This window comes from Tamandua tetradactyla, chromosome 16, assembly GCF_023851605.1.
Source record: "Tamandua tetradactyla isolate mTamTet1 chromosome 16, mTamTet1.pri, whole genome shotgun sequence".
Classification (NCBI taxonomy): Eukaryota; Metazoa; Chordata; class Mammalia; order Pilosa; family Myrmecophagidae; genus Tamandua; species Tamandua tetradactyla.
Genome location: NC_135342.1, coordinates 7,615,238 through 7,638,644, shown reverse-complemented (window position 1 = coordinate 7,638,644; position 23,407 = coordinate 7,615,238). Strand labels below are relative to the sequence as shown.

General features: G+C 37.1%; 1 protein-coding gene and 2 pseudogenes across 1 annotated transcript; 2 read left to right on the top strand and 1 right to left on the bottom strand.

The window, feature by feature from the left end:
• The first annotated feature begins 11,961 nt into the window (after positions 1-11,961).
• Positions 11,962-12,825, top strand: LOC143660142 (vomeronasal type-1 receptor 4-like). Its single transcript, XM_077133559.1, has one exon. The coding sequence runs from the start codon at positions 11,962-11,964 to the stop codon at positions 12,823-12,825; it is 864 nt and encodes a 287-aa protein (XP_076989674.1).
• A 6,884-nt stretch (positions 12,826-19,709) lies between these two features.
• Positions 19,710-21,543, top strand: LOC143658276 (thiamine transporter 2 pseudogene; annotated as a pseudogene).
• An 857-nt stretch (positions 21,544-22,400) lies between these two features.
• Positions 22,401-23,375, bottom strand: LOC143658275 (transcription termination factor 1 pseudogene; annotated as a pseudogene).
• Between the last annotated feature and the right edge of the window lie 32 nt (positions 23,376-23,407).

Sequence of the window (23,407 nt, the reverse complement as noted above, 5' to 3'; positions counted from 1 at the left end):
CTGACAGGTGTGTCACATCTCCATGCAACAGACCCGATCAATATGTTCCAACCCTACAATATTAAGATTAAAAAACAAGGCTTTTCTGGGGTACATAAAATTTTGAAACCAGAAAAATGAGCATTCTCTACAATAAAAGTAAATAGGCATTTAAAATTTTTTTCTATAATTTATGAAGTCACTGTGTCTAAAGCCTTCCCTGGGTCATCTGTACGATTTTGAGCCATAGCAGAGCTTTGTTCTCACTGCAAAACTGTGTCCACCAGGGATTATGGTTGTATGTGTCCCTTCTCAACTCTAGTCAGATCCATTGAGGGTACTGGCTCATGCCTGTCTAAGGAATGAATGGGCCCTTTGTCTCTCAGAAAAGGGTTGAGCTGCTTCTCCATTGTATGCCTAATCCAGGGGATTCAGCAGTTGGGCTGGGATGAGCCAGCCTTCATCAGGGAAGCCATAGGTAATTTGTGTGGTGATGGCCTGCAATATTGCACACATATGTCCCCAGAGCTGGCTGAGGCCAGAGAGCTTCTTCCAGGTCATGAGGGAATGTATCTGCTGGGCCCACGTATGCACCAGGTCCTGATAAATGCCCTTGGGCAGAGCTCACAGGAATTATACTAGGCTCCTCCAAAGAAGTGGTGGCTGGTCTTCTGGGGACCAGGATTCGGACCACCTACTGTGGCCAGTGTGTGCTCTGGAGTGTCTTCTCTCACATTCATTTTGGGTTTCCTAGTGCTTGCTGTAGTTGTCAGCATCAGAGGTCCTTCATTTTTTTCCCTTCCCACAGTCATGTTTTCTCAGAGCCCAAACAAGTCCCTGCAGAACAAGCATATGCTTGAGGCAATGACCCCACCTTCATGTACCTCACTATGAACCATATCCAGAGCCCCAGTATTTCCCCTTCCTTCCAGTATACCTCAGCTGCTGGAAAGACACAAGACCCATCTCAGTCTCTGATGCACCCTGGACCTTGATGTCTCCAAACACACTTAAGCCACCCTTACCCTGGATAGATATATCTGCTTGCCTACCTATGTCCTCATGAACTATAAGTAACACCCTACCTGATTGACTGGGCTTACTGTCCTTAGAAATAATTTTTCTCTTCCTGGAGTTGTCTCCATGAGAGCTGCACTCTGATTATGTTGGTAAAGGGAGAGCAGATGAGTGCCTGAAAGTGAAACTCCACAAAACCTGGTTCATCGAACTACAAGTAACTGATGTTGCAAAAAAAAATTACTTGCCACCTTTTCCCCAAAGTCTAGGATCTGAAAGTTCTTGGCTGCCAATAAGATCCCACTTCACTGCCCAGGGGACACTGAGTCCCCTTAGGCCATGGAAGTCCTCATGGCAGAAGAGTAAGATCTTACTTGATAGACTAATGCATCAGATTCTGGCTTTGAGCCTATTTTTCTTAGGATCATTGCTTAGCAAACTTTTCAGGGAATTGAACTTCCCAGTTCATCCCTGTCCCATATTTGTGGGTCATTCTCTTAGGGAGGATATTCATCATTTACTGATGGTAAACTAGGACCATAGTATTCTCTACAAGGATTTCCACATTTTTCAAAGCCCACTGAATACTGTAACACCATTGCCCCAATCACTTTCCCCAAAACAAAACCCAAGCAAACATGTGTGAAATGGTATACATGTCTCCAGCTCTCCTTTCAATTTTATAGAACAACCCAAGACCCTACATTGTCCTTGGATGTGGCTCTCCCTTCACCTGCATGAGTGTACTCTGTTCTCCATCATGTGATTTTTTTCCCTCCATATCTAAGCTCACTTCTTTAAAAAAGCTACATTGGAAAAGGGGATGTTCTGCAACCAGATACATGGAGTGACATTTAGGGTATCCTTCTCCAGTTTCCATGCCTACCTTTGAGCCTGAGGAAAAGGTTCTCCTTCTTAAAGTGTCAAGTCACAATGAAGGGTTGCCTGAAGGACTTGTCTTTTATTAGCTTCTCAGACATCTGGGTGTGGTCTTCTCTGATGGGCTGTAAAGATTTCACACCCCACTTCTTCACTCCCAGTCAGTGGAGCCTCAGGGTTGAGAAGGTTTGGGTTGTGAAGATACTGGAGGCCCAGACACAGACAAAGTCAGGGATATGTGACGTTCTGACATGATTTCAAAAACCAGGATAACAGAAGTGGTAGGCAGGAGAGAAAGGATGTTAGGGACTCATCCAATCTCTTCATTTGTCCAAACCTTACCAGGATTTCTGAAGCTTCCTACACCATGAAATGAGAATTAAGGGTCATCCAATTGGCAGGATGCTGAAAGTAAAGGAGCAAATTTGAAAACTTTCCTCCATATTAGCAGATAATTTAGAGTTATTTTAATCCCCTTGTCTCCAATAATTTCATCCTATACAAGGTATATAAAAATTGATCTTCAAAACATAGGTGTAGATCACAATCCCCAAGCAAGGAGTATGTTTTAATCACCACTACAAGGCTTGGGAATAGATGAGATTCACCCAAAATCAGGAAACACTGGATTTCATACAAGGAACATATGCTAAAAAAATATTTTAGTGACAATAACACCAGCAATGAAGTATGAATAACTGATAGAAACATATTTGTGGTAGTGATGTGTTTATTTATTTTCAAACATTAAAAGTGGAATTCTAAGCATTCACAAATTTAACAAAATTGAAGAGACACTCTGACAGCATTTGGCTAGTTTTGTATCATTCACTCCAAAAATCTGCATTGGCCAGGGGGAATGGAGCAGGAATGATTTAATGCAAATCCTTAGTTTATGTCATTTCTCTCATAAGTAATTCCTATCTTATGAATGATTTTGGTGTCAATCAATTTCTCATTAATAATCATGGTTTTAAATGTCAAAACAATTTCCACTATGCTATTAAAATAAACAAAACCATATATTTTTTCCTGTTGATTAAGGGCCCAAGACTTAAAAATTATGTTACATTACACTCATTTAGTAAACTTTCAAGTTTGGAATAGACTTTCACTTCATCAACAATTTAATGAGTAAATTATCATTTAATACATGTGGATTTTAAATCTTTGATATAGAGAAACAACCACAAATTTTATATGAAACACACTAGGATCATTATACTAAAATCTTAGAGCACACCTAATGAGTCATGTTAATATTTTCATGACTTTAAAGGCTGGTAAACACAGAAGGAGACCCACAATCCCTTTTTTCATTGTCACTATATTGGCAGACATAGCCAGTTTTCTGAGCAATAAAATAATTACTGGAGATTTTCATTAGTGGCTGATGATATAATTACCTATTTGTAAATGTAAGCCAAAATGATAAAACTCTGGTATCACTAAGCTTAGCGTTCAGGACAACTCCTGTGCATAAAAGCGATGTGTCAAAATAAAAGGCATTAACATATATTTCCAAAACATCAAAATATACTTTAGAAGATAGGATATTAAGGACCACAGTCCAAGTTAAATAATTCGGAGTCTAGCTCTAGAATTAAGGTCTGAAGTGGTTTAGGAAGGAAATTATAAACTATTCCACATTGACATGATAGAACATTTAAATAATTTGACAATAACATGTTTTTCTAGTTGGAACAAAAACTGTTTATCTCCCCAAACTAATGTGGAATTCAGTCAATTTCAATAAAAAAGTTTTTTCTGAGAGTATGACAGAGCAGTTGAAAAAATTTCAAAAAGATGCATGTGAAATAGTAGAAACAAATTGAACAAATAACAGTGGGAAAGAAATTCCCTGCCAGTTACCATACTCTAGTCTAACAAACTTTTAAAAAGAAGGTGGTGATGGTAATTATAAAACAATGAAAACAGCCCTGAGAGTGATATACTTACATAGTGAATGTTGAAATATCTGAGGGGACTTTGCATGTGTGAAAGAAATAATGGATTTCTCAATAGTTGTGTATGAAAAGAAGTTTAATTATATTCTACCAGATATCACTTACATACAACAGTTTCACATGTATCATGGAACAAGTATGAAATTGAAGAACATGGTAAAAATCCATCAAAGTTTAGAACTTTGGACTATGTCATGGAGGGATATTTCTTTAAGAAGATTAAAATATAAGGGAGAAATCAAATCTTGTATGCCTGACAAAATGAATGCTAGGAAATGCTGTTGGAAAATGTATTTTAAGGACATCAGAATTTGGAAGAATATATACCCTATGTCTAACTCCCAGAAAAGAATTTTCTCTAGGATATATATGAATTTCTACATACCACAAGTGAAAGAAGGACCTACAGGAGAAGTAATAAAAGGAAAATGGAAAGGCAATTCACAGACCAGTAAACTCATATTCCTGTGACCAGCACGGCTCAGTGTTGGGACTGAAGAGAGGCAACCAGGAATTAAGGGAAAAAAGGCAAGAGACAAAGATATAGTTAAAGCTGGGACGATATGGGACTGATTTCTGATGGAGACTCAAAGACACCAAGAGGCTCAGCACTGTTTATTTCGTAAGGCTGTGAGGTAAAGAAAGTAACAAAGTGTAACTAAAGAACTGAGAAGGGGGAAGTCTCGCTGAACCATCTACTTCCCTGTGCTGGGATGGGTCAAAAGTTACATGTTTCCCAAGGTCTCCTTTCATCTCCAGACTCAAGCAGCTTTGCAATACTTCAGTCTTTTCAGGACATCAGGTGCCTATTACCACAGAAACAGCTTTGCTATATCTCTGCAGTGAGCATTTGTCTGCAGTCTCATCCATGCCTGACATATATGGTGAATGCATTTTATGTTATCTGCTGTGTTGTTAACGATAATATAGATGCTAATTCAGTCATTCCATTTCACTTATGAACAATTGCTAATAATCCCAACAACACACTGGGTCCATGATAAGTGGAATTGGACTCCCTTCTAGAATATGTGGACTTGATTTTGTTTAAACATCTTCAGAAACAAATATGGTCACAGTTCAAAATTTGAAGATGTTAAATTATGGATAGAAATTGACGTCCTCATTTTCCATTCATGAAAAGGACATTACCTGAATATATTGATGGAAGCATTGACAGTGGATTAAAATTACTGGAAACAACAAAACATTGTCACAAATTTAGGTATTAAAAACAAAGAATAATCCAGTGTATCTACAGAAGGAAAACTTTGTCAGATCGAATTTAACAAACAAATGGTGATGAACATGCATCATCAAGGAGGCTTTCCAGATAGTTATTTGCTTGGAAAAGCACTATGTAGAATCATTCACTGTATTTACCTGTGTATATTTACTTTAATCAGGCACAAAATAATTAATAGTATTAAAAGTACAGGCAGATATGTTTCCAAATGTAAAATGAATGGAAAAGAAACTATGGATGACTGTAACAGCCATACACATAGATAATAAATATAGCAGTGCATAGGAAAGTTGAACCCCAATAAAATTATTGTGGCAAATCTTGGGAGAGGATCGTTATATCAAACATGACTGCAGGTTCTTGATTAGGTTGGCACGAATGCAAGAATGTGCTGAAGCATCAAAATTTCCTGCTGGAGAGTGAAACTTCCCCTTTGCCTCACCGTTTCTTGATATTCCTGGAAGCCCCACTGCATCCTGTGGATTTCCTAAGCCTCCACAATCTCAAATTCTGAAGACAGTCAAGAAGAACGCTTTCTCTTACAATTCAGTTCCAGGGTTTATCACTCACAAAATAAGCAAATGGGAAATATCTATACTAGAAAGATTTTTAACATTAGTGAAATCATTAATTGCTTAAACTCTATCTCAGGATAGAATCAGATTCAAAATTTCCAAAGAATTTTCACCAGTGGAATGAGAAGTGCAGATCAACAGAAGACTTCTCAGACTAGTTTTGGAATTTAAAATCATCTTGCATCCACTTAATTGATATGAGATGGAGGAGGGCCAGTGGGCCAGAGAAGGAAATCTGGGAGTAGAGGAATAGGAGAAGATGGCTTGGAATCTTGGTTGTTATGTGGATGGTTCAGATGTTGAAGCATGAAGCAGCATCCTGTGACCTGGAATAGGTTATTAGGTAAATCTCAAATTTAGGATGTGCTCATCCCATGAACACAGTATTTAAATATTGGCATGTTTAGTTTTAGAAGTCAACCCTGAATGCAGTTAGAGTCTACATATGTTATTTATGACAAATTGAAGAAAATTCTCAGCACTCAATATGATGGGAATGTATTCAATAACTTTTTCTAACAAAACATCTTCTAACATATGACATACCTGCTTTCTAACTTTATTTTCAAAATGTTTTAATAAATTATTTTGTCTATATTGGATGTGCAACTTAATTGAAACTGTAAGTCAGGCTCTGAAGCAAAGTGTGGATTCATATTGTTTAGCTTGATGGTCATCACAGGAGGATCATCAAGGACATTGAAGAAAGTAAGAGGGACCAAAGAAGGAAAAATAGAGTGTGGGTTATTAGTCAGATTATTTTTATTTATAAAAATAATTTGGGGTTTTCAAGTCAAAAAATTAACATCCCTCTCATGCATAGTGTTCATTCCCAGTGTATTTTTATTCATGGTTTTTCAGGATAAATTACAATTGAACGTAAAGCTCTCAAAATTAGATTTATGAGATTCACCTGGAGGACTTATAAAACAAGGAATCAAAAGGTTCATCAACAGGGTTTCTGATTGTGTAAATCTGGACCAGGTAAGAAGAATCCTTATTTGAGTTTTTCTCTGGTGCTAGATTTTCAGATACTGGGTCACACTTTGAGAACTAGTGTCTCTTGGCATATTTATTGGTTCTTCTCCAATATGAATGTGGGTCCTAGGGAGAAAATGAAGTCAGACATGTGTCTGTCATTAGTTGTAACAGATTTCTGTGTATGGTGTGCCCATGTCTAGTTAGGTCAGGCAAATGCAGGGCTGCTTTCTCACATATCCCTGCTTTGATGGCTGTGTACAGACCCTGGGCCACAGTGCTCAGAGAAGGATCCATTAGGGATTGTGAGTACAGCCTGGGATGGAACTGTCAGTTTCCCTCCTTGGATCTCCCTGTCTCCTTGTGGAAAACAATTTGAAGTGAACAGTTCTCACAAGGGCTTCATGGAAAGAGGTGGAAAGGGATAGCTCAGAGGCTATGGGATGTGGAATGATGCTCAGACATGCCAGACATGTCTAGAATGTAATTTTTCCCATAAGTTACTTCTTCACACACAGGGGAGCAGTAGGGATAAGCTGCTCCTACGTCTGTGTATTTACAACAAACGACAAGCCTGAAGACTCAAGTGTGTGTACCAAGTGGTCTTTTATCTCAGGAAAATACATTTTAATGAATAAAAACATTTATAAATTTGAACAACAAAGTTTAGAAGTCAAATATATATATGCAATGTATCATATTTATAGTCAGTTTCTTTTCTTTGAATATAACTGAAAAATGTTAATTTACAATGATTTTTAATAACCCAAATACTCAAAATATATGAGACCAAGAGATTATTGCCATAATGGTTTCCACTGACATATTTATGTATAGTCAAAAACTCTCCTCAGATGGAAACTGCTTACAAGATGCAGAAAATTGGTGAGTGCTTTACCCATATTTTCTAAGCTCTTAGTGAGTATTTGCTGCAGTGGAGAAAGCTATTGCTCAGATTCCTTCCCTTATACCTAAATGTTGAAGCTGTCCTTTACTCCCTGACTGTCCATTTCCTTGACACCTATGAAGTCATCACCTTCTGTAATAGGCTTCTACCTACAGGATTTGGATGAGATGAATGTGGTCAACATCAATGACACATCCCAGTGTCTAACCCCAAAAGTCATTGCTAAGGTGTCTATTAATATTACTCTCAACCTACGCACAATCCTCTTCTCTATTTATAATTTAAGGTGGTTTTTATGTTTTGTTTTGTTTTGTTTTGTATAAGCAAGAATTCTTTGCCTCATGAGCTGAATTTGGAGTGATCCATGAAGCATTCACCATTCCATCATCCAACCTGCCCTTCCATACTTTCTTTGTCTCTCCAAGTGTCCTCCACCCTCCACCCCACCAACCCAGTGAGCTTTAGACATTTCCCAGACCTCTAATGTCCTGCCCTACATTCATCTGAGACTCCTTGACTTCTATCATTGGACTGCACCTTAATCCACTGGACTTTATGACTTCCATCCCTGCACTTTCCCTGTTCTCCCCATTACACTGAGGTTAGACCATTTCTCCGACCTCTCTGCCTCTCACCATCAAGCTTTCTAGTTCTCATCCCTCAAGCATCCGCAGCTTCCTAATGATCCACATGCATCACCCAACCCTAAAATCCCTGTTACTTTCTTGTGGGCCATTTATCTCACTCATGCCCAGTTTCCTAATCAGCGCCTTTCATTAGCTTGTTCTCAGTTTGCCTCCCAGTGCCTATTACTTTTCTCAATTCCATTTTCTCTTCCACACTCCACCTGTGCCTTGTGCCAGTACTAATTCTCAGGACCTGTATATTCTGCTGCTTTCCCCCTCTATCCCTCATTTAATTTAATTATTCACAGATATTAAGTCTTTTATGCACTTTAGCACTCCTACTCCTTGCCAAACTTTGCTTATTATCTCAACATCTGTATGACCCCCTGTCTTCCCATGACCTAATATTTTTAGCATTCAACACCTGCAGTTTCCCCAAATTCTTGAACACTGACCCATTCTTACCCTGAAACATGACAGCATACTTTAACCCAAATGTGGCTTTACCTGCTGACATTTAACCCTTTGTTGATTTTCTCTCCCCACCTTCAATCTTTATCCTCCACATACTCAGGCCCTAGGCTTTTCCCTCTTCTCCCTACTCTTCTGCCACTTCCTGATGGCCCTTATTTTAATGCATTTTTATCAAACACTCTTGCATTATTATTCCACCAACACCACAACTTTTTCTCTTAGTACTTAATGCTCATAGTATCTCTACATTTTACACATTGCAATAACTTCCTTGAGAGCTGTTAGACTGTTGGAAATAGTTTAAAAGTTAGTTTTGTAAAAAGCATGGGAATGTCATTATTCTTCCACATATGAACATGCTATTAATATATACATACACACATTGACAGAGTGAGTGTGATTTTATGAATGTGAGTAGGACTTGTGTGAGCTTGTGGGAGTGTGCATTGTCTATAAATTTGAATGTGTATTAATACATTGCATGTAGAAGAGTGTAAGTTTTTGAGGAAATGTGCTGTGATGTATGTTTGCAATTATGTGAGAATATGTGTGCATCTGCAATTGTGCATGCATGAGTGTCTACTCTGTGAGTAAGCATGTAAATGTAAGTATCTGTGATAGGGGTTGTTCTTTTTGAAGGCTCTAATCTTTGACTTCGAGATTTAGAGACATTTGATACTTGACCTGTGTTTATTATGAGTTTATTTCTAGGTAAAACCAAATAAATAATTTGAACTCATGTCAATTGGTTACAAAAAGAATGAGTGTTCATTACTGAAAATTCAGCCAAAAATTAGGCTTGTGAACTTTGATTACTATCCAATGCTCTCAAATTGAGGAACTAGCATCATTTATCTTTTAGTTTAATGAATAACATTAATGAATAACATTAAACTATGAGAATGTGGTGCTTTTATTACTGAGTCCCTTATAAATTTGTTCTTTCTATAGTCATCGAATCTTTACACATTTTATTATTACTTGGTGTTCAATATTGGTAAGGTATATTTTCCTTAAAAATGTCCATATCATATGGATTTTCAAATTAGCTGGCATTGATTGCTAGCTATCATATTCTTCCTTTGACCTGGATTTCTGAAAATGTTTCTCAGGTGCTTTGATTCCATATCTTATGTAGTTACTTAATTGACTGTGAGGCTCAATGATCTAAAGATTAGTAAAACACTCACTTTGAATTAATAAACCGTTTCAGGAAGACAAGCCACACTCAGAGACACACTCCCTGTTGCAATCCCTCACATGTCAGAACTTGGCCTCATTTGCCCCCTCCATAGGAGACCCTGCCTGCCCCCAGGACCTTGGAATTAGAAGAACCTGGACAATACCAGTCTCATGGTATCTAACTACAAAGTTGTAATTAGTTTTGGTAATTAGCAATTGAGTAAAACTTTTTCAGAATGATTCTCAGCTCCCAAGCCTGCATTGTCAAGACTGCATCAGGTGCAATGGTAATTGCAGTTGTGTGGGGAAGTGAGGTCACAGAATCTCAACCATATAACTCAGGAGCTGGTGCTTCCCTTCCACACACATCAGTTGTCATGACTTCACATGGCACCCACTGTACTCACAAATGATAGTACTCAGTGAGTGTTTACTATTTCAGCTTGAGTGGCAGGGTTACAGAAGAAAGAAGCTTATCAGGAAGGTGGAGAAGTGACTATATCAGCAAGCATCCTTCAGAGTTGGAATGGGTCTACTGTCAAAGCCACAGCAGAAGGAAGAACCATATCTCTGGGATGGGCTGAGCTAGTTAAGAGAGATGGGATCCCAGACCAGACACCAGTCCCTTACGGCCCCTAATGGGATTAAATGTAAACCTCACTGGTTGAGATTGCAAGTGATTAGTCTAGGTGACTAAAATCTTTTTTAAATAAAATGTGTTCAAGTCCTATAGTTCTGAAATCAATTGCTATCCAGCCACATTTATAGAAATCATGGAAATACTTTTCAGGAATACAAGAGGTGTGCCTCTAATAACTCTAGTCATGTAATAAACAGGATAAATCTCTGGAAGCATTTCATCCTGAGCAAAAACAGTGGATATGAATGGAAACTGCTGCGGTGCAAATTCTTCTCTCTCTCTGGGAGTATGATGCGCATAATGGAGACAGTAATTATGCATCTACTGAAAACACCTGGAGTCTGTGGATTATGTTTTGTCTATTTTTCTCTGTTGAAGTCAAGGAAACAGAATTTAAGGAAAATAGAACTTCGTATTGTGGGTTTCACACAGCAGCTGCCAGGCTCATACATATCTTCTGATCAATCTTTGATTTAAAAATATTCTAACAGCAATACAAAAATCTACTCTTTCAATTTATGATATGTACCATATTTTAAGGTTTACATATGTATTCATTTAAAAATCTATCAGAAATCTCACTGCATAATTAACAGTTTCAATTAAATTATGCACTAAAGTGCACTTTAACAGTAATTTAGTTCATAACTTCCAATGTTTTGTCTCAATTGGTGTTTTCATGGCACTCAGTATAGAAGAAAACATGAGCTTGTTCCATGATTTCTTTGAGAGACAGCATTTTACTTTTCTTCTTGACATGATTGCAAATGAGTCTTTCTGCTGCTATGGTAACATGGAAACATTGTTTCATTTATAAAGTCCTACTGGCTCCTGGGATTGAGTTTTGTACTACTTTTCTACAGTCTACATTTAGTGAGGATCTCCATTTTATTAAGCTCTCTACATCTTTATTCATAGTCAATATTGGCCTATAGACAATAAATTTATACATAAATGGAAAGTTGCTATAACCTAAATTGCAAAACAACATACCACCAAGACAAAACCCAATCACAAGGTATAAAATGAAAGCTAAATATGGCCTACATTATCAGAAGAACATACCTACCTAGCTTTGTTTCTATAGAATGGTCTTTAAAGGTGCTGTTTCTGCAACAAACAACCAGGTTCAATTCAACACTTTATGTTTAAGCAGCATGGGAATTTTGACTAATAAGTTAAATTTTCTGTATGTATTTTCCTCATCTATCCAACAAAACTTCTAGTAATGCCTGGCTGTGGATTTGTGAAGAACAAAGAAGTTACCTTCTTAGCACAGATACCTACCTTTAAATTTGCTTTTAAATATCATACCTTGAAACTCTTGAAAGCCTCTTAATCAAAGGGTAAATTTAAATATTCTAAGGGAGAATTAAAGTAAGTAGAGAATAGTGGATTTTAAGAGACATACTAATTATAGCATACACCTCCTATTTCCTTGCAGGCTCATCTGACTCTGAAGTTAAATATTAGTCACTGTGAAATTGCAGAATGTCCTCCAGAGATTTGGCAATAGGGATGGTCTTCTTATTCCAGACTACATTTGGAGTCCTTGGAAATTTCTCTCTTCTCTCTCATTATCTCTTCCTTCATTTCACTAGGTGCAGGTTAAGGAACACAGACTTCATTCTCAAGCACCTGATGGTAGCCAATTCCTTAGTTCTGTTGTTCAGAGGATTCCCCCAGGCAATGGTTTCTTTGGAGTGGAACCAATTCTCCAGTGATTATGGATGCAAACTTTTCTATGTTCACAGAGTGGGCAGAGGTGTGTCCATTGGCAGAACCAACCTCTTGAGTATCTTCCAGGCGATGACCATCAGCCCCAGGAACTCCAGGTGGACAGAGGTTAAAGTGAAAGATCCCAAGTTCATCAGCCTCTCCATAACCCTGTGCTGGATTTACATGCTGGTAAATATCATTATTCCTATGTATGTGACCAGCAATTGGAGAAATGATACCATCAAAAAGAAAAAAAAAGATTTTGGGTACTGTTCTGCCAAAGTTCATGACAAAATCAAGGTATTTATCTCTGCAGCGTTGCTATCATTCCCTGATGCTGTATGTTTGGGGCTCATGCTCTGCATCAGCAGTTCCATGGTTTCCATCCTGCACAGGCACAAGCAGCGGGTCCCATACATTCACACGACTAACCTCTCCATCATGTCCTCCCCTGAGTCCAGAGGTATGCAAATCATCATTTTACTGTTGGATACCTTTGTATCATTTTACACCCTCTCCTCCATCTTTCAAGTCTGTCTTTCTATTTTTGCTAATCTCAGCTGGTTGTTAGTGAATATGGGTGCACTATTTGCTATGTGTTTCCCAATTCTCAGCCCCTTTCTTCTGCTGGTCTGAGACTCCAATGTTTCCAGACTCTGCTTTGTCTGGGTAAGGAATATGAAGTCCCCTGCTCTTATCATTAATACATAATGCCTATATTTTTGCATTGATTATTTATTCATTCAGCCATCCCCACAGACTTGGAAGCAGAATTATGAAAACATCACAGTACAATACAGGGCAATCCTCTGCCTCTAAAATATAGCAATAAATAATAATAGAAGATGTAAATGAAATGTTAAATATTATTATGTAAATACTTATAGAATTGAAATTTTAATACTACTTGCAATGGAGTTATTCAGAGTCTGAACAAAAAAGAGTCAGTAGGTTCTAAAACATTCTGTAGATTATGGGTGAAATCTTTGTATGTGCATCTTTCAATCTGATATTGAGCTTCTTCTGAAATTAACTAAGCAGCGCTGTTGACAGAGTTCCTTGAGGAAGGATCACGTGAGAGAGTCATTCAGCAATCTGAAGAAAAACATGTTCTTACATCACATTGAGTTAGCAGGAGTAGAACTGGACAATAACTTCAGGTTCTTTATAAGCATTGAGGATAAAATCATGAAATTCATACCTTGAATACTTAGATAAATTGTAGCCATCTGAAATAAAATTATATGGAGTGGTATTACCATATTTAAGTCATCAACATGCTGAAATATCCAAATTTAACTGCAGTGGGGTAAAGGAAAACATAAAATATGTTTTGATTGATTAAAAAGTAAGCAGTAAATGTTGAGAGTTAAAAAAACAAATGATGTCAAGGATAAATTGAATTAACGTGGTGGGATTTTAGAAAGCAGATATTTCCGTATAATGTAAAGGTGTCAACTGGGCACATTAGGAAGAATGAATTTAAGGTTGTACTCTCAAATCTCTATGGTGAGGAATTAAATGTAAAACTTCATGAAACTAGAAGCAGTGTGGGAATAGCCACTTGGACAGGGTAATGCTATGAATTCCTTTTATGTTGAATTTGTGACTTGGGAATTTTCAAAGGATCAAAATGAATATTTATTGTGTGTAAAAAGGATTTCATTAAAGCTATCTGTATATTTACATTACAATGATTATATGAAAAAGTAATGATTCATATTGAAAAAGAAGAGTTCACCTAATCTAATGAATATTCAATGATATTATAGTACCAAAATAGAGAAACACATTTTTTTCTTTCACATGAGACACATAGAAATATTTTCCATATCAGACCACACAACAAGGTGCACAAAAGGAAAGCATAAATATATATATATGCACACATACACACAGAGAAGCATATATATACACACACTCACATGCACCTACATTTGTCAATGTGTAAATGTTTGGGAGAGTTTATATAGATATGTACATGTATATGTATATTTTGTATGTATGTATCTTTGTGCATAATCAGTGAGAAAATTTGTTCCAGCAAGCAATTGTTTTGGAAGTATTATATATTAAATGTAATGATACTAATTACAGTAACAAGTTAGTTTAAATTTAATGCCTTTTTATCTGACATTCAGACTGTCATGATTTTTGTTTAATTTTTTAATATTATGTATAAGGCAAAATTCATTATCCTACTTTATTCCAAATGTTTGCTATTTATGTTGAAAAATGCCGTTAAGTAAAGTCAGCCAATGATACTACCCAAATGGAACAAATATTCTAAGTATATTTAATGTGGAAATTGATAGTTTTTTGGGTTAGATATATCAACTTGTGTGTTCTTCCTTATTGTTCATCTATTTTGTAATTATTTTTATTAACTTCTGTGATTTGTAAGTTTTAAAAAAATTCTAATTTTTACTCTTTGATTTGGACCTTTTATATTCTGTATCTCAGAATTTTTTTAAACTGGAAATTGCAACATTTTTTAAAAATGTAATCTAATGGTTCTTCTGGGTTGCTTGGATAGAATTATAGCAATGGAAAATAAGAATCAGAAATCAACATTTTTTAAAATAGGATTCTTTAAAAGAGATTAAAGATGTCTTACTAAATTTGATATTGTCTTATATGTTCTATATAATATTTCCAAATACTGTAAAAAGAAAGGAGATTTGAAATTAATAATTGTATTTATACACATTTTCTTATTTCACAGAATAAAGGGATTCAGAATCTTATTGAAATTGTTGATGTGGCCCTTGATCATCTTAGATGCTTTCAGCAGCTTATAATGCAGAAATGTGTCTCTGGTGCTGCTGTAGTTGTGAGGAGGAGAAATTCTTCCTGTCTATAAACTCTTCCTGATGGCTTTTATTAAGAATAAATGCATTCTCAAAGATAAATAAAAAAGCAATAAAGAAATAAATTAGCATGCGATTTCTTTAACACCTTTAAGTTCCATTTTGATTACAGAGGTAAGTATCAACAGTAACCTGCTTTTCTTCCCTGACTTTTAAAATCTGGAGAGAAGGATTTTAAAAATATTTCTAATTTAAATGCACAGAACTTAATGCATAGCCCAAGGCAATTTACCAAAACAAAATCAACACTGGAAATAGCTCCTAGTTCATAAAACAGAATATTGTCAGATGAAGGACCATTCATGTCGCCTCTCTTAGTCCTCCAAAGGAAAACTGCTGTGAGGACATCTAATGGGACAGATCACTCTCATGCATTTACACCTTTTACTTATGGAATCACAGAGAATGACCATTCTCACTTTGGCTTTTTTCATTCTATATGATGTTTTTGAATTTATCTTTATGAATGCATGTTTTATAGATCATTCATTGACATTGGTGTAGGATTTCATTATGTGACACTCTAACAATTTATTTAATCATTCTATTCCCTGCACTTGTGGATAGTTTCAGTTTGGAGCTATTATAAATAATCCTTCTATATAAATTCCAGCACCTTCATGAAAACACAAGTACAAATGACTTCATCCCTGGATATTTTGCTGCATTACAGGGACCGACAGTTTTAGACCTTCCCCAGTCTTCATTTCAGTCTTCCTAGTCTAATCTGCCCTGGCTTCACATCAACAAACACATAGTTCTTAGCTCACTCATGAAGTCCCAAAAAGTACTCTTTACTTTTTTGGTAAAAAAAGTGTCATTACTAAAGACACTTTAAGGTGGAGTATATGTGTGTGTGTGTGTGTTTGTGTGTGTGTGCATGAGAGAAAGAAAGAGAGAGAGAGAGAGAGAGAGAGAGAGGGAGAGAGAGAGAGATACAGAGAGAGATGCAAACTTACCCTATGGCAAATGATGTAATATTCTCATAGTAAGTGATTTTCTTCCACGTTCCTTCTGAGTTGCTCTGGTCATGAGGGTTATTGGCTTATCTCCCTCTGTCCATTCTATGTCAATCTCTGTTGATTCAATCCTCCTATATACCAGTGACCCCTACCCCAATATTTTACATTTTTCTTTACATTTTCTAGAGCAATCCTCTACTAAGCCCCTTTTCCAAACTATGTTTTACACTCATCAAGATTTGATGAATGGATGAGAATTCTCTTCTCTTCAACATAATCAAAGTCTTAAAGTTATTGGTTGGAATGATATATCAAATACAAATTAATATCATGTTGTTTCAAATCATGCCTAATGCTATGCCCAAGAATTTCAAAGAATATACAATTAAACATCATCTAAAAGCAAAAAAAGTTCATCTACAAGAGTTTGTCAGTGCCAGCGGAGAGAGAAGGCTCCTGGGTCAGAGAAAAGGGTCTTTATTAGTCATGGCACAGCAAACAGCAAGAAATTAGCATATGTTTAACTTCCCTTGCCCTCCATGTCCACTGATAAAGATACAGAGAATTACATATAGATATAGGTCCTGCATTGGGTCAAGTCACTGTAGACTAAATCTGAACTTATGAAAACTCCAGTTTTCTCAAGTGGCCTGTTAGCACATGTGCCTTAGGTTTGCTTAGGAAAGCAAACTAGCCTGTACTCTGTCACAGAGTGAGCCTGTGTCTCTGTCTTCCAATTCTATTTTCTGTACAAACATCCCTGAAACAAACATGGCAATGCTTGTCCAGAACAAAACGTGGCAATGCCTCTCCAAGAAGAATGGTAAACCAGAGAGTATCCTATGAACAACTCTATCCCAACTGATTTCTAGACTGTCTGCCTTCTAGAAAATTTCCCCATGAGTGATTAATTTATTAAGCTGTCTGAGGGACTGGGAACAAATACTTACCTCAGGTTCCACTTGATGGAGACCATTATCACCAGGGTTCCAAGCAACAGGATGATGCCAACAGGTAATATAGACCTCAACATTGCCTTTTAGGTTTTAGTCCCAGTCTGATGAATAATGGCATCAGCCATCAGGGACTATGGTCATATAGACCTTATAGTACTCTCTCCTATTTCTGTACTAGTTTCTGTTCCTGCTGGTCCAGAGCCACTAATTCAGGTACAAAAGGATATATTAGTGATTGTACAAATTCCACTTTGGCCTGCCAGGGTAACGTTAAAGTCAATATCATCCATCAAAACCCCAAATATGCTGAAATGAAATGACATGATTCCATTGCTAGTTTTAAAAATCCACAAGAGGAAAATCTAAATAAACTGAATGTAGTTAGTGTTAGCCTAGCGACATAGTGGAAGGGAGGGAGGAGTTAATTTGCCCCTTTTTGGAGTGACAAAAATATTCTCAAATCAGATTCTGTTCATGGTGGCACAGTTCTGTGAATATACTATAAGATCGAATTTAGATCTTTAAATGTTGCTTTATGCTACAGAATTACATCTCTGCAAGCTGTTAAGAAAGTAGATAAACTTTTGGTTCGCTTCTTAAAATCCAAACCCACCATGTGATTGTCAGTATAAATTAGTGATCTCATTATTCACAAATTTCATCTTGTGGCAAATCCACATGGGAAGGCTTTGATATTCCAGATTCCTATATAGATGAGATCCTATCGAGGTAAATGAAGGGCTTTATCTGGATGCCCATGAGCTCAGTGCAGACTAGGAATAAGAAAATGAAATTTCGAATCAATGATATTAATGGGCCATGTCCTCTCAGAAAGTTGTGAAAGAGAAGAGTGATTAAGAGAGACTTGCTCAGACAGAAAGCTGGAGAAATTTTTAATATTTAAAATATGCAATAAAAGACTAAAGAACCTGTGATCTGTATGTGGCTTGTAATTGACTTAAAATTTGTCAATAAAATCAGAATAACTGCAAATTGCAGATATATCTAACACTGCCTGGTGATGTTATATGATATTGATAAATGTTTTAGTTTGCTAAAATGCTGGAAATATATCAGAAATGGAAGGGCTCACACAAAAATAATCCATGAAGTTCTAAGTTTACAGTTCTAAGGCTGTGGAAATGTCTATATTAGGGCACCAACAAGAGGTCACCTTCATTCAAGAAAGGCTGATGCTATCTGGAACACCTGTGTCGGTTAGGCAGTTACATGGTGACATTGGCTAACTTTCTCTCCTCATTTCACAAGGCTTCTCTGGTGGACTTTTCCTTTTGTATCTCCAAAGTTCTATAGCTGTGTGGGTTCCATCAGTACTGAAACATTTTCCAAAATGATTCCCTGTTAAATGACTCCAGTACGCAACCCTACCTTGAATGGGTGGGCATACATCTCCATGGAAGTCACCTAATCAAACTTACCATGCACAGTGGGCTGGGTCACATATCCATAGAAACAACAAAAATCTTCCACCCATAAATACTGAATGAAGTTCAAAGAACTGGCTTTTGGGGGGTTCATAATGGTTTCAATTCAGTGTATTCCACCCTCTGGACCCAAAAAAAGAGATGTTCTTTCTATATACAAAATACATTCATTCATTAAAATACAAGAAAGTCTTAAACCATTTCAGTAAAACTGCAAATATAAAGTCAGAAACTACAAAATATCATCAAAGTCAGCAAAGGCATGATCTGTCCTAAGGCAAAATTCTCTGCCTGTGGACATGTAAAACTCAGAACACATTCTCTACTGTCAACATACAAAGGAGGACAGTTGTAAAATATACATTTCCATTTCCATGAGGAGAAATTGGAAGGACCAAGGGGTCACAGGCCTCAAATAGTTCTGAAAACATATAGGGTAAATTTCATTAGATTTCACAGACTGAGAGTCATTTATCCTCATGGCTTTAGAAAACGGCACTCCCACCCTTTCTAAGGGTATATGCAGATGCCCTGTTCTCTCCAAAATGCAATCTTGGGGAACTTTGTGGAGACCACCTTTTTCTTGGCTTTACCCTCTCCAAGCATTGGAGCATAACTCTGGGTTTTTGCCATCTCCAGGGCACACATTCAATTCCCTCAGAAAAAAATGATGGTAACAAGGCTCTCCAAAATCCCCAAGGGATATTCTCCACCATGTCATGAGGCAGTACAAATTTGAAGTAGAAAAAAAAGGGCGGTGTTATATAGCATTTGATTTATGATGTTAAAAGTTAAACGTTTTCTGGAGGTTTGGGCCACGGTTAAACAGGATTAGAAGTTACTGTAAAACTATACTTTCCTCCCTTCTTTCATCAAAATTTCAATAAAAGATTTTAAAAGTAAATGTAGGGCTGAGGGATAGTGGCTCAGTGGCAGAGTTCTTGCCTGCCATGCCAGAGAACCAGGTTCAATTCCCAGTGCCTGCCCATGCAAAAAAAAAAAAAAAAAAAAAAAAAAAAACAGCAAATGTAAATTGTCCTACCTCCCAAAATAGTAAATGTAAATTGTAGATCCTGGAGGGCAAAGAAATATCAGTGATACTTGGTGCAGAAAGAAATGAAAACAGATAGACAGTGGGCCATGGTGGGTCAGCAGACAGAGTTCTTATCTGCCATGCTGGATACCTGGGTTCAATTCCTGGTGCCTGCCCAGGCAAAAAATAAAAATAAAAATAAAAATAAAAATAAATAAATAAATAACAGATAGACTTGAGATAAGTTTAACCAGATGGATGATGGCCAAACATCACCGAGTCATTACTGGGTTTTACCCATAGTAATTCTCTGTTTATTTGGATTTTTCTCCATGATGAAACCATCAGAACTGTTGTTGTGCCTTATTTATTAGGACTAAACAAAAGTATGAGCCTCAGTGAAATCACAAAATACATCCTTCTTATTCAGACATACTCTTACCTGGCACTGCCAATCTTTGTGCACATCCTCACTGATTATGTCTGCTACAAGCCAGTTGTCATTTTACAGGGCATCAGCTTCATTGTGACCTGGGTGCTGCTCATATTTGGTCAAAGATCAAGAGCCATGCAGGTGCTGGAGGTTACCTATGGCTTAGTCTCCACCACCGAGGTGACTGACTATGCCTACATATACAGAGCGGTCAGCTCAGAACATTACCAGAAAGTGAGCAGCTACTGTAGGAGAATGACATGGGTGGGTGGCCTACATAGTGGCCTTCATGCTGCCCCAGCCCCTGGTATCCCTGGCAAACCTAACATACTTTTACCTCAACATCATTTTCTTGGCAGCTGATTCTGTGACCTTCCTTTTCTGCCTTTTTCTACCAATGCACAAGAGCATGTTCTTTCATTCAAAACCCAGTGAAGAAATTACTCAAAAGTCATCAGGAAAATATGCTGTATTAGAAGAGCCTCATCAGGATCACCAACCAGTGTGCCAAGTGCCTTTCAACATCTCAGGACCTATGGATGATGGCCACTTGAACAGCCCAAAGCCAAAAAATATGGTGTCATGGTCAGGTTCATGTGTCAACTTGGCCAGGTGGTGGTACCCGTTTGTCTGGTTGGCTAAGTGCTGGCCTGTGTGTTGCAATGAGAACATTTCATAGAATTAAATCATAATCATGCCAGCTGCATCCACAGCTGATTCCATTTGTGGTCAGCCAAAGGGGAGTGTCTTCTGCAATGAGTGATGCTCAATCTAATCACTGGAAGCCTTTGAAGGAGAATTCAGAACAGACAGACTCTTCCTTCCTGCTTTGGCCAGTGAGCTTCTCCTGTGGAGTTCATCCAGACCCTCCATTGGAATCTATGGCTTCACAGCCTGCCCTGTGGATTTTGGAATCTGCATTCCCACAGCCACATGAGACACTTTCATAAATTCTATTTATGCCGGTGTTCCCTGTTGATTCTGTTTCTCTGGAGAACCCTAATTAATACATGTAGCTTTGGGAGTTTTTACATAGTTGTTCCAAGGTTTCAGGGAGTGCTACCCCTCAAAGGATCTTTTTACTGGTCCCTCTGGTTGGCTTTATCCATAGCAGGTTTTAACGAGTTCTTGAAGTATGTTCAAATCCTGTGGGACTACAAGCCACCATCTCATTGTAATATAATATATAATGCAGCCATGGAAGCCCTTTCAACATTTGGAGGGGCCCTGACAGCCTTTGCAGGAGTCTATGTGACAGTCAGCTGGAATCTTTTGGGAAAGTTGGCATTGGGGATCTTCTCAGCAGCAGATGTGGATTCTTTATTTCTCATGCATTACATAACTAATACTTGGGTGTGCCAGGCACATCGTTTGATATTCACAGATTTCTTATAACCATAGCAGCATTTCAGATTGCTGCAAATTTCAACATTGAGTGCTACACGTGGGTGTTTGGAATCAACACCTTTGTGCCCTTGACCATCCAGACCATCCTAACTGTGATTGTGGAAGACCAGGGCCTGAGGTTCACAAGCAGTGTTCAATTTTTGGTTTATGGAAGTTGTTTTTGAGTCATTGTTGGAATTTTCCTAATGAGAAGCATTTACGTGGTCTATTCAGCCAAAATACAAAAAGAAAGGATGGTCTTCTCATGATCAGAACCCAAATGGATCACTTGACCCAGCACTTGATATGAGCAAAGTAGCAGTTTTACCCCAGTCACATCTAACATAGTCTCAGAGGATGGGCGACTGATTGAAAACATATGGTGCTGTGCATATGTACTTAGGAATTTTAATGTTTTGTCCTAGATTAACTTATTTTGAAACTGGAGAGCAGATGTTTAATACATGCAGAACGTTTAATAGGTTGAATTTAAGTGTTTGGACATGTACAGAGGTAATGGTAACACATTATGATGTTGAATATAATCAACAGTACTGAATTAAGACTGTGTGGTTGAAAGGGGAAGTTTAAAGTCTAATGTGGAACTAAAAGGAAAGCTCGAGGGTAAAAGATGAGACTCTAACATAGTGAACCCTATGGTGGATGATGATGGCAATTAAATATACTGATACATAAAAATAATCTTTATGAACTAGAAAAATATAAACTACTAACACACGAAACTAGTAATAGAATGATGTAAGGGAAAAAATTTATCTTTTGCCAACTATGGACTGTTTTTAAGAGTAATATTTTAATATTCTTCCTTCAACTTCCATTTTGACAATAGTAGGACATTTGAATACTAACCTCTGATGCAATTAGAAGAACTTGAGGGTGTTTTTGTATAGGCTTCTCTTTCTTTTCACATTCAAACACACTTTCATATGAATGCATTAATAAAGTTTCAATTCCACACAAAATGAATTATCTTTTTCAAAATTTCCTGTAGCCATTGTACATTATTTAATAAATATCAATAGTGAAAGTAGCTTTCCTGACACATGTATATGTATATAATTGCAACCAAACTACGGAGTCAGAACAAGAAAATAATACCCTCTCCTTAACTTTTTTCATCTTTGTCTTCTCCCTCACTGTAGTCTTTACCATAAAATAAAAAAGAAATCTTCCTTTGGTGGGCAGGAGCCTCGGTTTCAGTGCCTTCTTTCTCCAACTTCTTTTCTAACTAACTTTTTCTTAAGCAAATGCAGACTAGTCTCATAAAGGCAGTCTACAGTATCTGGAAAAGCCTTTTTCTGCCAAAGAGAACAAAGATAACACAGCTTATGAAATTTATTTTGAACATAAGATGGGGGAATATCAACTTTGGCCTTAGCAATCTCTTTCTAGGCTATCCCATCAGCACTGGTGACATTTATTCCACAAAATCTCTCAATAATGCTGCTTTTAGCTGTACGGCATTGTCTCCATGTGTACATCCTGACATTGGCCATTCTCTTAGTTAGGATTTCAGTCCACTTGGTTTCCACTGCCTGCAATTTGTTTCCACTTTAGCTTCTACTTCTACCCATGACATGCTCTTGTAGAGCTTTTTCCAAACAATTTATACTCAGCTTTCAGGAATTTCTAGGAACTTAGTATCCACAACCTTTAACTCATGGAGAGACATTTTCTTTAAAATCACTTCTTCAATGACCTTGATTAATTTCTGAGTTTGTGTCTTAGTCTAAGTACTATGAATTTTTTGCTGATTTCTGAGAATTTCAGGACAACATAGAGACTACTTTGAGCACCATATCTCAAACATTTTTACAAACATTTCCATTCAAACCTCCTTTTAGATTATTAATATCAAATCGCTTCTTTGTGCTATAGCATTCTTGTTTAATGGTTGAGCAATGCCCTTATCAGTGTGTAATTTAAATGAGTACTTTCTTTTTTAGATGGTGATTATCAATTTTTCCTCTATGTATCTGTCAGTATACAGCATCTTGTCTGCATTCTCAGTTCCTCTCAGGTTTAGAAACTCTTGCATGTTTTTCTCCAATGACTTATTACCTTTTACCAAAACAGGACAAATTTAATAGAGACACATCTGTTATTTAAATC